The sequence below is a fragment of the Polistes dominula genome, unplaced genomic scaffold, assembly GCF_049000335.1.
Source record: "Polistes dominula isolate Pdom_NZ unplaced genomic scaffold, Pdom_raw_medaka contig_73, whole genome shotgun sequence".
NCBI classification, from domain to species: domain Eukaryota; kingdom Metazoa; phylum Arthropoda; class Insecta; order Hymenoptera; family Vespidae; genus Polistes; species Polistes dominula.
The window spans coordinates 6,723,502-6,738,027 of NW_028300951.1; the positions used below are offsets into that span (position 1 = coordinate 6,723,502).

Sequence of the window (14,526 nt, forward strand, 5' to 3'; positions counted from 1 at the left end):
TTTTATTTATTATAAATGTTTTTATTGTATATAGTTGTCGTAAAAAAAAAACATCTTTTCAGTTAATTTAAAAAAACTTATCAAGGGTAATATATTACAAGTAATTATATTTATTTAATAAAAAGTCCAATTGTGTGTTTCAATTTTATGAAGCATTTCGAATACATTTTCTATTTTGTAAATGATTTTGAAACGTTATCGTAAACGTACTTTTATTAATTAAACATTTGGAAGAAAATAATAAAGATTTTAGTAGTAAGGAATAATGTTTTATTCAATAAACAAACAAACAATCAAGAAAAATAGAAATTCATTTATACGCGTGCGCGTGTATGTGTGAGTGTGTTTGTATGTTGAATTCTGATTACTAATATCGAATAAATTTTCTAATACGTAAAGAAAAAAAGAAGAAAAAATAATGTAGAAACATAATTCTTATTCTTACGGTATATATAATATACATACATGTAGATAGAAAAATAACGTAATAAAAAAATAATATTTCCGATAATACGTATTCATCATTATTTGTTTCTAATTTGTAAAAGACAGTTCGTGTTTCTTCGTATACGAAGTACGTCTTGTACCCTATCTAAGAAATGTTTTTATCAATATGAATAGAGGTGAGGATGATAAAATCAGTCTTGATTCGAACGTCGTAACGTAAACATCGTTAGTATCGTGTGTTATACATATTTTTCATTTATCTTCGTATCAAATGGATAACTTTTAAATATTTATTCTAAGAATATAATTTATATAACACATTAACACGTAGATTAACAGTTTTTTTTCTTCGATTATTATAAACATCTTTTTTATTCGATTATACTAAAGTACGTATTGATAAAAATTATTTAATTAATTATATCGTGTATTATTAATAAAAATTAATTTTATTGTTTCTTCTTTTTTTTTCTTCTTCTTCTATATTCTTATACGCACACATATATAACGATTGAACACATTTGTGTTGCTACAAATTAATGAGTATTTTTTTTGTTAATTGGATTGTTTCAGATCAGATGAGCGATATTTGTAAGAAATATTTCATGCGAGATCTCTACAGAAAAATAGACGGTGCAGTATTAACCTCTAAACACGAACGTGAGCTCGATTGTGCAATCACCTTTCAAACGCACAGCATTCTTCAACGTTTCATGCTACGATTTGATCAACTTCAACTTGATTGTAATGATCATCTTTACATCTACGATGGTGCACACGCGGTTGGTAGTTATAAGGTAAATATTTTGTTTTATATAATTATTTGTTATTATTGTTATTATTATTTTAAATGGGCCTTTCTAATTATTATTTACGATATTCGTTGAATTTAATGAATAATTTATACAACCTAAATTAGTCATGAATATTACATTATTTTATATTACAACAATAGCATATATTTAACGAATACACATATATCATTTTTAATTATTTATTAATAATTATTAACAAATATTATTAAAATATTAGATACAAAAATAATCATAGATTTTTACAATCGAGCATTACAGAAGTCTATCTTGATCACCTTGACATAAGAATAAAAATTAGGTCAAGGTAGAATGATAATTCGGATGACTAAAAAATCATGCTAAACTTAGATTTATGTTATATGAAAAATAATTTACTTTCATTTTCACATAATCTTTCCTTCGATCAAAAAATCAACATAATTTATTATTTATTGTATAAATATATTTGAAATAATATTTTCGATGAACACACACACACACGTGTCTGTGTGTATGAGTGTGCGTGTGTTACATGTAAATAATTTACTTTCGCTTCTGAATGATCTTTCCTTCGATCAAAATCAATATTTATATTATATATATATATTGAATAATATTTTCGACGAACACGTATGTGTATGCGTGTGGGTTGTGGGTATTTATCAAAAATATTTTTTTTTGGGCTCATCAGTAGAGAACCTCGATCAAGGAAGGTATAGAATTTTTGCGATACTCGTGATGATTAATGAGCAACGAAGCATCGTCATATTTTTTTGATTTCGATCGATGTGTTGTTCCCTAGACACGTAATTACCGTAATCGATCAAAAACAGCCCCTAACTCTCTCTTTCTCTCTTTCTTTTTTTCTCTCTTTGTTTTTCTCTCGCATACACTAATTACAGAAAGGAAAACGTCGTTATTATTATTATTTTTTTTTCTATTCTCATTATTATTCTTTACATATATTTGTTTCCTTATTATTTTTTTTCAGTCTTATGAATTAAATTCTTTTCGATTTGTTTCTCTCTCGATTTATATTTATAAATAAATTTCCTATTCTTTTTTCCTTTTTTTTCTTTTTTTTTTAATCAGAGACGACTTTAATGTTGCAAGTTAAAGATTAATATTCAATGTATTTCTTATTTTTTATTTATTTTTTTTACATTTTATGCTATATATTAGGTATGAAAAAAATATCCATTAATATATACGGATTATATATAAAAATAACGGATTTTTTAAATTAAAATTTATAAATAATGGATTACTTTTATTAAAACTTAAAAATAATGGATTTCTTTTTTCCAAATTATAATATTTATTTATTAATAAATATTAAGCAAATGGTAACGATAAATAAAATGTAGTAATGGTAATGGTAAAAGGTATTACGTAATTTATCGTTGTTAGTTAAAAGAGAAAGAGTGAGAGAGATGGGGTGGGGAGGTGGTTAGAGTGGGAGAGGTTAAACTAGAGAAAGAAGAATGGATAGGACGAAGAATTACCCTTCGTATGGCCCAACGAGATTATATTTTAATGTATTCCAACATTATAAATTCCAAGCATGGTTTGGACCGGACAAGGATGGTAGAAACTTGCTCCATTAATCAAGATTCGTTTCTTAACGTTGAAGAGAAAGAACGAGGAGTACGAGATAAAGAAAGACAGATAGTTAAAAAGAAAAGGACAGAGAGAGAGAGAGAGAGAGAGAGAAAAAGATAGTTTACTTTTTGTCCGACATTTTTCCACTCAGGTAGCATCACCGAGTCGTTGTTACTTTTTTTCTTTTTTTTTTTTTATAGAACTTTTTATATTATTTTTAATTTAAACGTTAAAGCCAAGCCAAAAATTAATATTCGCTTCGTTTGAATATTTATTTTTTAATTTTTCTTTTTTTTTTCTTTTATTAACTTGTAAATTTTTCTTTCTAATTCGTTATTGTTATAGTTTCATTTCGTATTACGTATTATTATTGTGATTTAAAATTGCATGCGAGTGAAAAATTGATATTCGATTCGTTCGAATTGTATTATCATTCATACGTGTTTCTTGTTCAATATTTTTTTCGATTTAGTTTCCGAATTTATTTTTGTAATTTTTAGAACCTTTCTTTCCTTTTTTGTTTTTAATTATAAATTCAAAGTCGGATTTAAAAGATGTCTAAATTTTAATTATAATATATAAATATCATACGAAAATATCTATTGAGCGTGAATTTGTTTGAATTATTTACGCATGGTTTATACTTTCAATAATTATTTATTTCACGTATTTAAATTATTATAAAAAATAGTTACTTTAAATTATATTATTCGTTAGTTGCGTTTACGTCTATATATATAAATAAAATTACAATAATAATTTTAATACAAACTGTTTAATATCAATCGCAAAAGTTAGGTAGATATTTGTAAGGAACGATGTAAAAATGTGTAAAAAAAAAAAAAGTAAAACTAGAACGGAAAACGAATGCAATTGCAATTCTCTTTTGTTTCACGTAGTAGTAGGCAGTTAAAGAAAGAAAAAAAATAAAAGGAAAAAAGAATAAAACAACAAATAAACTTTCTGCGGTGTACAATTAGCGGAATATCCGAGCTGGTTAAATTACTCTTCCGTTTTTCTGGCACATATAATTCTCTTCATGAGTTGCTGGTTTTACGTTAACACGAATACAACAATCTACGTTTATAAATTTATAAATGCACATGCATAATATACATCTATATATATACATATACATTTATATACGACGTGTACATTTTATATAGATGTTTTTCTACCTATCTCTGTCATTTATATAACAAAAAAATAAAATAAAAAGAAACAAAGTAAGAGAGAGAGAGAGAGAGAGAGAGAGAAAGAGAGAAAGTGTAGACATACGGTACAGCACGGAGAGCAATGTAATTTTGCATAATGGCGGTTTAACTTTAATCTTTTTTATGGTCTACTTAATGGCCCGTTAAGCCTCCTGGTTCGTCCTTATTTTTCTCTTTTTCTCTCTGTGAACATGCCAAAAAACCTTTCCACTTCTCGGCCCTTTTCGTTCCTTCATGTTGTCTTTTTTTCCTCTCTCTTTCTATATTTCTCTTTCTCTTGTACACACATATACCCCCTCACATACATATACACATACACGCACATATATATACTCGTAAAATTGTAGATAGTTTAAGAGGTAAAAAAAAAAGAAATTTATTGGTCTAGTATTATTCGATTTTTCTTTTTTCCTTTTTTCTTTTTGTAAAAGGTGAAAAGTTTTCATAGGGATGAAACGTTTGGTTGGGGAAAACCACATACGAGAAAGAGAGAGAAAGAGAAAGAGAGGTAGAGAAATAAAGAAAGAAAGTAATATAGGCCAGGTAGGTGTGGGGGAACGGGGAATGAGGAAGGGGGAGAAGTAAAACTCATAGCCGCAATCAAATTCACGTGCTCGAGTTGGAACTGTGTAACTTGATCGATACCGTTGGAGAAATTGACTCATCGGCTTTTGGATCCAGGAATGGCCCAGGCTTTGCCTCTCCCCCTCCTCCTCTCCCCTCCCCTCCCCTCTATCCTTCCCCCCACGAGTGCCGGACAATCCATACTAGTCGATCGAGATTAATTACAGCATTCCTGCACTAGATGAAATTCGAGAGTGATAGAGAAAGAGGATAAAAGAGATGAAGTGATTACGTTCGTTATATGTTACAGGACTTGCAATTAATTCATTTGTCTTTCTCTTTCTCTCTTTATCTCTCTCTCTCTCTTTCTCTCTCTCTCTCTCTCTCTCTTTAAATCTCTTTAAATCTTTAACTCTTAATTACTTTTTTCTTTTTATTTTTTTTTTCATCCATATCATCGTCAAAGATCTAGAATGATAAAGAACTTGATGCATTAATCGTTGCTATTGAATTTTTTTAATTATTTGTTCGAATTAATTCGAGAAAAGGGGAAAAAAATTTTTTTTTTAGGATATTTTTTTATTTCTATTTTCTTCTTTTCTTATACTTTTTCTTTTTCTTTTTAATCGTTTTATTTTAGATTTAAATAGAATAGGTGAGAGAGAGAGAGAGAGAGAGAGAGAGAGAGAGAAAGAGTAAGAGTTAAACCTAATTGCAATAATTTCTTAGAATTAATTAGAAAAAGATTTTACAGATATTTTTCATTTAGTGTCCTTTTTTCTCATAGTTACTTTTTAATCTTTTTATTTTAATTTAGTTTTTTAGAAAGGAAAGAGAGAAAATAATTGTTTTTCGTACTTATAATTAAAATTGTATTGTTTTGCATTTTCTTATTTCAAATATTTTACGCGTCCGTTGTATTATTGTTATTACTAGAAGTTAGTTTTAAAAAAGAGAGAGAGAGAAAGAGAGTCTTAAACTTTATAACAATAATTAGAAACGGTTTAATAATTTTCTACACATTACAATTGTAATTACAATAATAACATTTCTCTCAATGTTTTTAATATTATTTATTAAACTTATTTTTTTCTTTTTTATTAATATTTCACAAGTTCATCATTGGATTTATTTATACCTTTAAATTAATAATTTAAATATTCTATACACAGAAAAATATTTTATTACTGTTATTATTACTATTATTATTTCGAAGAAAAGAGAAAAAAATACGAGTGGTAAAGGGTTTTAAGGAGGCGTGGTAAAGATCTTAAAGGGGGAGGAGGGAGAGAAATTACACGAAGAAATTCGATCGAGCAAGTTGTTTGGATGCTGCTGCAGCCGCTGCCGCTGCTGTAGTATGAAAAAAAGAAAAAAGAGATAAGAAACAGAGACAGCTTGAGTAAAAGAAAAAGAGAGAGTGGAAGAAAGACAGGGATAGAATATTGTCCACAACTTTCTTCCTGTCTTTCTTCTTCGTCATTCCACTTGCCTGCGAGAACGTTTCACCAACTTCTTGAATTAAACTTCACCGTAGAAGTTTCTCAAAGGATATATAGTAGTCTAAATATATGAATTTATATATATTATATATATATATGTGTGTGTGTGTTCGTGTATGTATAAGTACGAGAGTGAGAAAGAAGATTGGTGTCATCGTGTAATACGAGACATGGTTCGTCGAACGTTATTGTACTTACATCTCGTATACCAACCCCCATTTACCTACAACTCCCTCCCCCTCTTCTATCTACCTTCATTTACTCCCATTTCCTCGTTGCTAACCCCTCATCCCACCCCCACCTCACCATTCTCCTTCTCTTTCTTCTCCTCGAAACCCCCCGCGATTCGTAGAAGTTGTAACAACACTGTAGCAATAGCAGCGTGCTATTACTTAAGCCAGCTCGAGTAATTGAATCAGATACTCGCGAGTGAACTCGCGTCGAGGGGTTTGTTCGTTATCTGCCTATTAAGGACGCACAGCTATCTGTTTGCTTTCTCTCTTTCTCTCTCTCTCTCTCTCTCTCTCTCTCTCTCTCTCTGTCTTTCTCTTTTGGCGTGGTGTTAGTCGATTAATAAATTAGTACGTAATCCGTGTCGGACGGTTTATTTAATGCTAAGAATATTGTCAACTTTAAATAGTTTTTTAGCGTAAATTTTTTAACTTTGAACTTCTTTGTGTTTGATCTTATTAGATTTTTCATTTTATTGCTAATTATATACGTTTTTTTTTTTTTATAAACTGTATGTGCACGCGTGATTTTCTTCCAAGTTAATTTTTATTTGATGAATTTTTTAATTGTAAAATTTCTTGTTTTCGTTTTAAATGTCTATTGTATTCCGTTAATTTTTATTTTTTTATTTAATTTTGCTTTTGTTCTTATAGTATATATATTTATATTCACTGAAATTACATTACAATTTAACAGTTATAATTTATATTACAATTTATTGTTTCATATCGAAATTAAATTAAAATATAAAATTTCACAATTAAACGTATATATGTAAAAAGAAAAAAGGGGAAGTATTTCTTCAGTATAGGATAAGAGTATTGGACACTTTACCAAACCCATTATTAAACCAAGAACACCCTACTATACTGGGTGGTAAGGATCAAGTTGACTACAACTGTTATAAAACATACTGGACCACTACCGATAGTAATAACAACAGGAACCTTAGCAACATCTATTTTGTCTGTAACGGGAAATGATAACGACGACTTTAAACTTCCTTACGTTGCGATATCGCGTTCTAGAGAATTTGTGCAGAACGCTTACCGCGAAGGAATTTCGTAAGTTCGTGGAACCTGCTAGAACAGTCCGCAAGCTGCTGCTGCTGCTGTTGTTGTTGGTAGTGCTAGTGTTGGTTCTGGTTCTGGTTCTGGTTCTAGTTCTGCTTTTGGCTGCTTCTGGTGTTTTGGAGACGTTCAAGAACGAAGATCTAGGACTTTATATATATGTATGTATGTATGTATGTATGTATGTATGTATGTATGTATGTATGTATTTGGTATATGAACGTGTGTGAACGTGTATGTGAAAAGTTAGCGTTTACCGAGGCCGTTAAACATTGTTGTATTAAGTTGACCGAATTTATGTTGGCCGGAACGTTTCTCTCGCAAACTCGATTCTTTACTTTGCCAATATATTCTCCCTACGAGCCGCAAAATGCTATTCCAAAGTTTTGAAATCTAGTGCTCTAGGGTCTCTAGATCTTCTATAAGAAAACCCAGTTCCCTCTTTCTCTCTCTCTCTCTCTTTCTGTCTTTCTTTTTTTCTATGATCTATTCAAAGACTTATGTCTTATTCACACACAACTTCATTTATTTTAATTCCAATCAATTCTAGACCATCAATTATTGACACTTCTAAAACTATTACGTACCTAATCAAATAATTTCATTTTGTAATTTGTAAAAATACGATAGAAACGTGTTAAATGTACAATTTTATTAATTTTTTAAATAATAGATAATATTTTTTTCGATATACAATTAGCTTAAATTTCATTCTATATTTAGATATACATGATTTTTTGCTTTTATAATAAATATTTATTTAATTATTTGTAGAATTTTTTTTTTAATGAAATTATATTCCAACTTTTAAAAAAGTTTGTAAGGTATATTGATTAATAGATTAAAATTGATTCATATTTGTTTTTAATTTGATAGAAATTTTAAATAGATATTCGAACGCCCGTCTAGAGTTTGAATTATAGAATAGTTTTTTGTTTATTTTCAATTTATTATTCGTCGAATTTTTCGCACAAGATAATAATTTATGTATATATGTTTTAGAAATACTTTAGAAATATTTGAGGATAATAATACGTTTTGATCTCGCGTATGAGATATTGCTTTAATAAAATTTTTCCCTTTCGACGTTTGCAGTTTATTTTCTTTCTTTTTGTTTTTTATTTATATAAATATTCCTTTAAAGGGACGAACCCACACCACACGCGATCACGACACGATATCAAGAATCCTTTGTGAATTTTATCCACGTGTAAGATATTGCAGAAATGCATGTACATCTAAATATATATATATATATATATATATATATACGTGCATACGTGTTGCATATACGTATGTATATGTGTAGATATAAATATAAACTTTTTTCTCTCTCTCTTTCTTTCTTTTCTGTTCTTGTTGTTGTTGTTGTTGTTGTTGTTCTTCTTCTTCTTCTTTTCTGTTCTCGTGTCATTGGATTCCCATAAACCGGCCGATCGGTTCTTTCCCTTTGTCATCGTTCGCACTTACACGAGTTTTCTTCTTTCCCTGCCTTTTCAATAAAATCGTATTTCCCTTTTCTATACTTTGATCATCGATATGAGAATAACTTTCGATATTACTTGAATAAGTTTTATATATAAAAAAAAATGACCTCATTTCCATTTTAACCAAATTATTACAAATATTCTGTTTAAATATGTTTAAATACGGATATTAATTATAATTTAATACTACTTTATTATTATTATTATTATTAAATTTAATGCATTCTTATGAAATATTTACAAAATCATATTTTATTATTTTTATCATATTATTTACTAATTTTACATATTCTTTACATTATATATATATATATATATATAATTATTGATTGTTTTTATTAGGTTTATTTTATTTATCACTATTATTATTATTTATTTATTTATTTATTTATTAATGACGATACATTAATCTAATTGAATGAATTCATTATAATAATCTGTGATGTTTGTTGAAATATTTAAATGTTGATAACAATATTGATCGGCAGAGTTAAATTTGTTATTTTAAGAACGATCATGTGGATATTTATCATGAAAAAAATATACGATAAGCGTGAAACAAAGTAAACAACGTTAAAGATTAAAAATAAGCTGCACGTTCGGTTAAATTACACATAATATAATACATCATGAATAATTGAAAAAAAATAAGATACTCCTTGTTTAAATATTGAGATTTATATGTAGAGATTTTTTTAAATTTATCTTTTTAACACCTACACACACACGTACACAAGCACACATGTACTCCATGCATACATGCATATTTTATATAATACATACATGAACTTAAGTAAGTAAGTAAGTATGTACGTGAAGAAGATATCGATCAATTAGTTGGCCTTGAAATTCTCTCTGTTTGTCTGTATAGACTATCAAGAAGTTAATTCTCATACTCGTTGTACTAACCAATCACGTGTACTTCAAAGTTGTCAAGGTCAACAAAATATTAACATATTTTATATTATTGCTGTCTTTTTTTCTTTTTCAAATATTTAACCATGTGCATATTAACTATCAAAAATGATATAATAGTCTAACGTCATAAAATGTTTTCAAGGTCGCGAATGAGGAAGACATTGTTACCTCTCGTGCGTCAATTCATTAAAAATAATTTTTCTTTCTTTTCTTTCGTTTTTTTTTGCTGTTATAAAATATGCATTAATTTACAACATCACGAGTGCAACTTTAGTTGCACGAATAAACTTTTATCGAACGATACGATACGAGTGTTACCACTGTAATGACTCGTAATTAATATAGTTAGTAAGTAGCTTACTTAATCGAATGCTTAGTTTTTATAGGTCGTGGATGTAGATAAAAATAATAAAATTAAAATAAAAAAAAAAACAACAAAATGAAGAATATAATAGGAGTTATGTCGAATTTCTTGTTTCGTTTAATTCTTATCTACAAATTGTGCACGATCGATTATTGCATATTACTTCGGGATTTTCCATAGAACGTATTATCGTTATTATGGTTCGTATAATTATTATATACATATTTATATATGATGTTTGTACTTGTATATATGTGTATATACGTGTATATATCCGTTAATTTATGAGAAGGAAAATGATTTCAATTAAAACGGGTAAAACGGGTCTTTACCGATAGAATTTTTTCCAAGAATGCAAAAGATAAAACATTACAAATAAAATAAAAATTATAATTTATCTTCCATCCATCGGAATAACAAACGATCTCAAATGTTTTTCATTAATAATTTTCTTTCTCTTCCTTATTTTTTCTTTTTTTTCTTCAATTTTTATCAAAATAAATTTTTGGTAACTAACATACATATATATTTTAAATTTATTTTTATTTATTTAAATATACGAGCCACATTGAAAAGTGAACAAAAATATAAACGCATATTCTATTTTTAAAAATTTTGAAGATTCAAGGTGGATCGATTGGTATTTCAATCGATTATATAATTATTGATTTCAGTCAACGTTCGTTCGTTCAATCGTAATAATTTTATTATCACATTTTTATACACATATATATATTTCTTGGAAAAATAAAAAATCTTACACAATCGAGATCGATGAAAAAGTTTTCATATATTAATCAATAATTAACCTAATTATTATTAAATAATTTTCTACGATAGTAATATCGTTAAATTATTATTTTCAAGGCTTCTTCTTCTTTGATATCGGATAATAAATTAATATGTCAATGATACTTGACATTTTCTTTCTTTTCTTTTCCCCCCCTTTTTATTTCACATACACATACACATGCAAGCAATATGTTAGAATATACGAATATAATAAGTTGAAGTAATACGAGTCTCCCTACACTTATACACACACACATGTATATATTGGAATCTTTTAAATGTAGTAAATTGAAGTAATACCAGTTTTTCCACTCATACAAACGTATATAAAAATGTATTGAATGTAATGAGTTCTAACAAATACACAGATACACACATGTACGTAAAGTCTTTTACGTTAGACTAGCGGCTGATAAACAAACCAATTCTCCCACTTTTATTCAACTCGTGTTCTTCCCTCTCCACCTGCTCCTCCTCCACCCCCTTCACTCTTCCTCCTTCCTCATTTAACACACATACGTTGATACATTTGGATATGTACGTATGAACACAGTTTTATGTCCCTCTTTTTCGTTTTTACTTCTCGTACCAATGTTGTGTATATATGTTTGTGTGTGTGTATGTGTATATATATGCGTAACATAGAGACCATTCGAAAGTATAAAAGATACGAGGTAGACTAAGAACGACAACGAGTTTTCGCGAGATCCTCGATCATGACGACACGTTGTAATTCTCATTCTCTATTTGAAAAATGTGCGAGATTTCTTCTTCTCTTTATTATCGTACCCACCTACGCTGAGCAAGGTGAGTTCAAGTATTAAAAAAAATAAGAAAAGAAAAAAACAGAAAAAAAGAAAAGAAGAAGTATAATAGAATCTCGGAAACGAATAATATGAAGTAAAAAAAAATTCGTTGAAAGAAATAAAAGAAGAAAAAGATTTTTCTTCATTTTTAATCGTAATCGATTTAATTTGAAAATTCTCGTATCGTAATTTTTTATCTTATATCGAATAAGAATCATAGATGAATTTATTTTCATTTTAAATTATAATATATTGATTTTTTTTTTGATAATACGAAGCACGTGATATACTGAGAAAAAAATATTAAATAAATTTACTTTATTTTTAATTATTATTAAAATTATTATTATTATTATTATTTTTATTTTTATTGAATAAAAATATAAATAATTATTAATATGATTTAATTATGAAGCATGTGATCCAAGCAAATGTCCCGGACCATTAAAATATTACGATAGTTTGGGTTGCAATCCCGTTTATGAGAAAGAAGGTGACTGTTGTGCTATTCGTTATAATTGTGATAAGTTAAAATCAAGATCTAAAAATAAGTGTTACATTAATGGTCACGAATATGCAATCGGGGAAAATTTAAGAGAGGAAGATGCCAATCCTTGCGATATCGGTTGTTTCTGTCGTGAGGGATACGATGGGAGGTAAGTGTTTTCTATAATTTTCTTTTTTTCTAAAATAAATAAAAATACATATCTCTCATCTGCGTGTGAATATTATTGAAATGATTTTATTCGCATTTAGAAATGAAATTTATTCGGATATTGCATTGTTTTTTTTTCTTTCCTATTATTTTTTTTTTTTTATAATAAAATAAATTTATTTTCACAGAGCTTCGTTCACGTGTGCAATAGTCGATTGTTTCCATGGTCCCGTAGAACCAAATTGTTATTTAAAACATTCACCGGACAAGTGTTGTCCCGGTCCACAAGTTTGTCGTGAGTTTTTCAAATTATATTTTAAATAAGTGAAAGTGAGAAATCTTGTATCTGATTAATAATATTCAAACATAGTCGTCTCTTGTGTATATGTGTGTGCTTACGTAAGAAAGATGACGACGTTTGATTATATCAATAATACTAAATTCGACGAGTTACCTTTTTATTATTATTATTATTTTTATTTTTTTTAGTCGACGATATTAAAGACAGACCAAAGTGTGAAGTTAACGGTAAAGTCTATTTGGACGGTGAATATTTCACAGACGAATCTAATCCCGATAATACTTGTTATTGTCAACCTGATTACAAAGGTGAGAATTAATCAAACTAAATGATACAATACAAAAACAAAACCAAAATAGGATAGAGATTAGAAAAAAAGTAAACATTCTATTATTAATTTATTTATTAATTTTGTATAGGAAAGAACGTTGAACCGTTTTGCAAGAAACCAAATCGTGATTATTGTAATCCGGAATTTCGAAATCCTAGTAATATTCAGAATAACTGCGCACCTGTTTATTACACTGATCAAACACCTCAAAAGAGTTGCAGTTTTGCTACGAGATGCCGTGAGTAGATATACATAGTGTCCTATTAATCAATTGATCAAAGAAAATTTTATAATTCTTCTCTAAATTCACTTATAAATTTTTATACCATACAATGGATAATAAATAAATGTTTTTCTCTTCGATATTTTAAATATTAATTTTTGCCAAGCAACAGCAATATCAAATCATTAAATGTTAATGTCAATTGATTTATGGACTATACTATGTGAATAATTCACAATTAATTAAAATTCATTGGAAACGTAAAATGTACAAACGTTCGATAATTTTTCGACAGAGAACTCAAATGACACTGTCATTCATAATCATGATGAAGCTAAACATGCTGGACCAAATGAGGACGGTACGATTATTTATTTATTTAATTATAATAGAAAAACAACAAATTTCTCTCACTTGAAGATTCTACATTGTTGAGAAAATTTATTATTTTGAGTATTTTTGTTTAATGTTAACATTGAATAAGGTTTAAAGAAACACACAATAACACAGTTTCTGTTAATTAATTATATATAATATTTCAGAAAATATGACTTGTAAATTTGGTAATTTGACAATGCATCTCGGTGACGAATTGAGCCAATCATCTGAAGATTTTTCATCTTGTATGAAATGTTTGTGCGAGGTACCACCAACACCAACGTGTCAATATTTACCCGATAAGGAATGCCCGTTTTACGGAAACATCTAAAAATCATTGTAATTAAATAACGAAGTATATAAAACTTACCCCCGCCCCTAAAGAATACAATCTTTTCTTTTTCTGAAAATGAAAATAAAGAACAAAAAGAAAACCAAAAAAAGAAGAATAGCAAATCGTTCTAGAAAAAAAAAAGTATATTTCTTTATAATTTAGTAATAGTTGTTGATTTTTTTTTTAATATATTGTATTAAATCAAAAACAAAATGTTTGTATCAAAAGTATTGTATCGAATTGAACAATTTTTTTGTCCTGACAAAGTATTAATCAAATAAAAATAATAATAATAATAATAATTTTTATTAATGTTTGCCAAAAAATTGACGTTAAAACTCTGGCATTCGTTTGTATCTGCGTTGGAAGTGTATTTATGTGCTGTTTTATTTTTTATTATTATTATTTATGCAAAATAAAAATTTGCTATGTTTGCAAAAATAAAAATAATTTTTAATAGAACTTTGGAGAATTTTATAAAAAGATACAATTATTGAAATAAGTATTACATAT

The 14,526-nt window shown here is 27.8% G+C and overlaps 2 protein-coding genes across 8 annotated transcripts in view; both read left to right on the plus strand.

Moving 5' to 3' along the window:
* The window catches only part of LOC107069084 (uncharacterized), a 176,084-nt gene that overhangs the window by 101,907 nt on the left and 59,651 nt on the right, over nt 1-14,526 (plus strand). For 6 of the 7 annotated variants that reach the window (XM_015326057.2, XM_089172357.1, XM_089172358.1 and 3 more), the window contains one exon: nt 1,021-1,244. In XM_015326057.2, the coding sequence (XP_015181543.1) occupies nt 1,021-1,244 (224 nt within the window). Of the gene's footprint in view, nt 1-688; nt 837-1,020; nt 1,245-14,526 lie in introns of those variants that run through there. The other variant, XM_015326059.2, reaches the window with a different exon arrangement.
* Nucleotides 11,632-14,315, plus strand: LOC107069085 (kielin/chordin-like protein). Its single transcript, XM_015326061.2, has 7 exons — nt 11,632-11,792; nt 12,207-12,447; nt 12,635-12,741; nt 12,936-13,055; nt 13,167-13,316; nt 13,597-13,662; nt 13,844-14,315. The coding sequence occupies exons 1-7, from the start codon at nt 11,702-11,704 to the stop codon at nt 14,008-14,010; spliced, it is 942 nt and encodes a 313-aa protein (XP_015181547.1). The 5' UTR covers nt 11,632-11,701; the 3' UTR covers nt 14,011-14,315.

Bases quoted from the DNA above. Each gene is read 5' to 3' on its own strand.
- LOC107069085 (XM_015326061.2), top strand. From the start codon at position 11,702: ATGACGACACGTTGTAATTCTCATTCTCTATTTGAAAAATGTGCGAGA. The intron at 13,317-13,596 runs GTGAGTAGATAT...ATTTTTCGACAG, and splicing joins CAGTTTTGCTACGAGATGCC to AGAACTCAAATGACACTGTC. The intron at 13,663-13,843 runs GTACGATTATTT...ATAATATTTCAG, and splicing joins TGCTGGACCAAATGAGGACG to AAAATATGACTTGTAAATTT.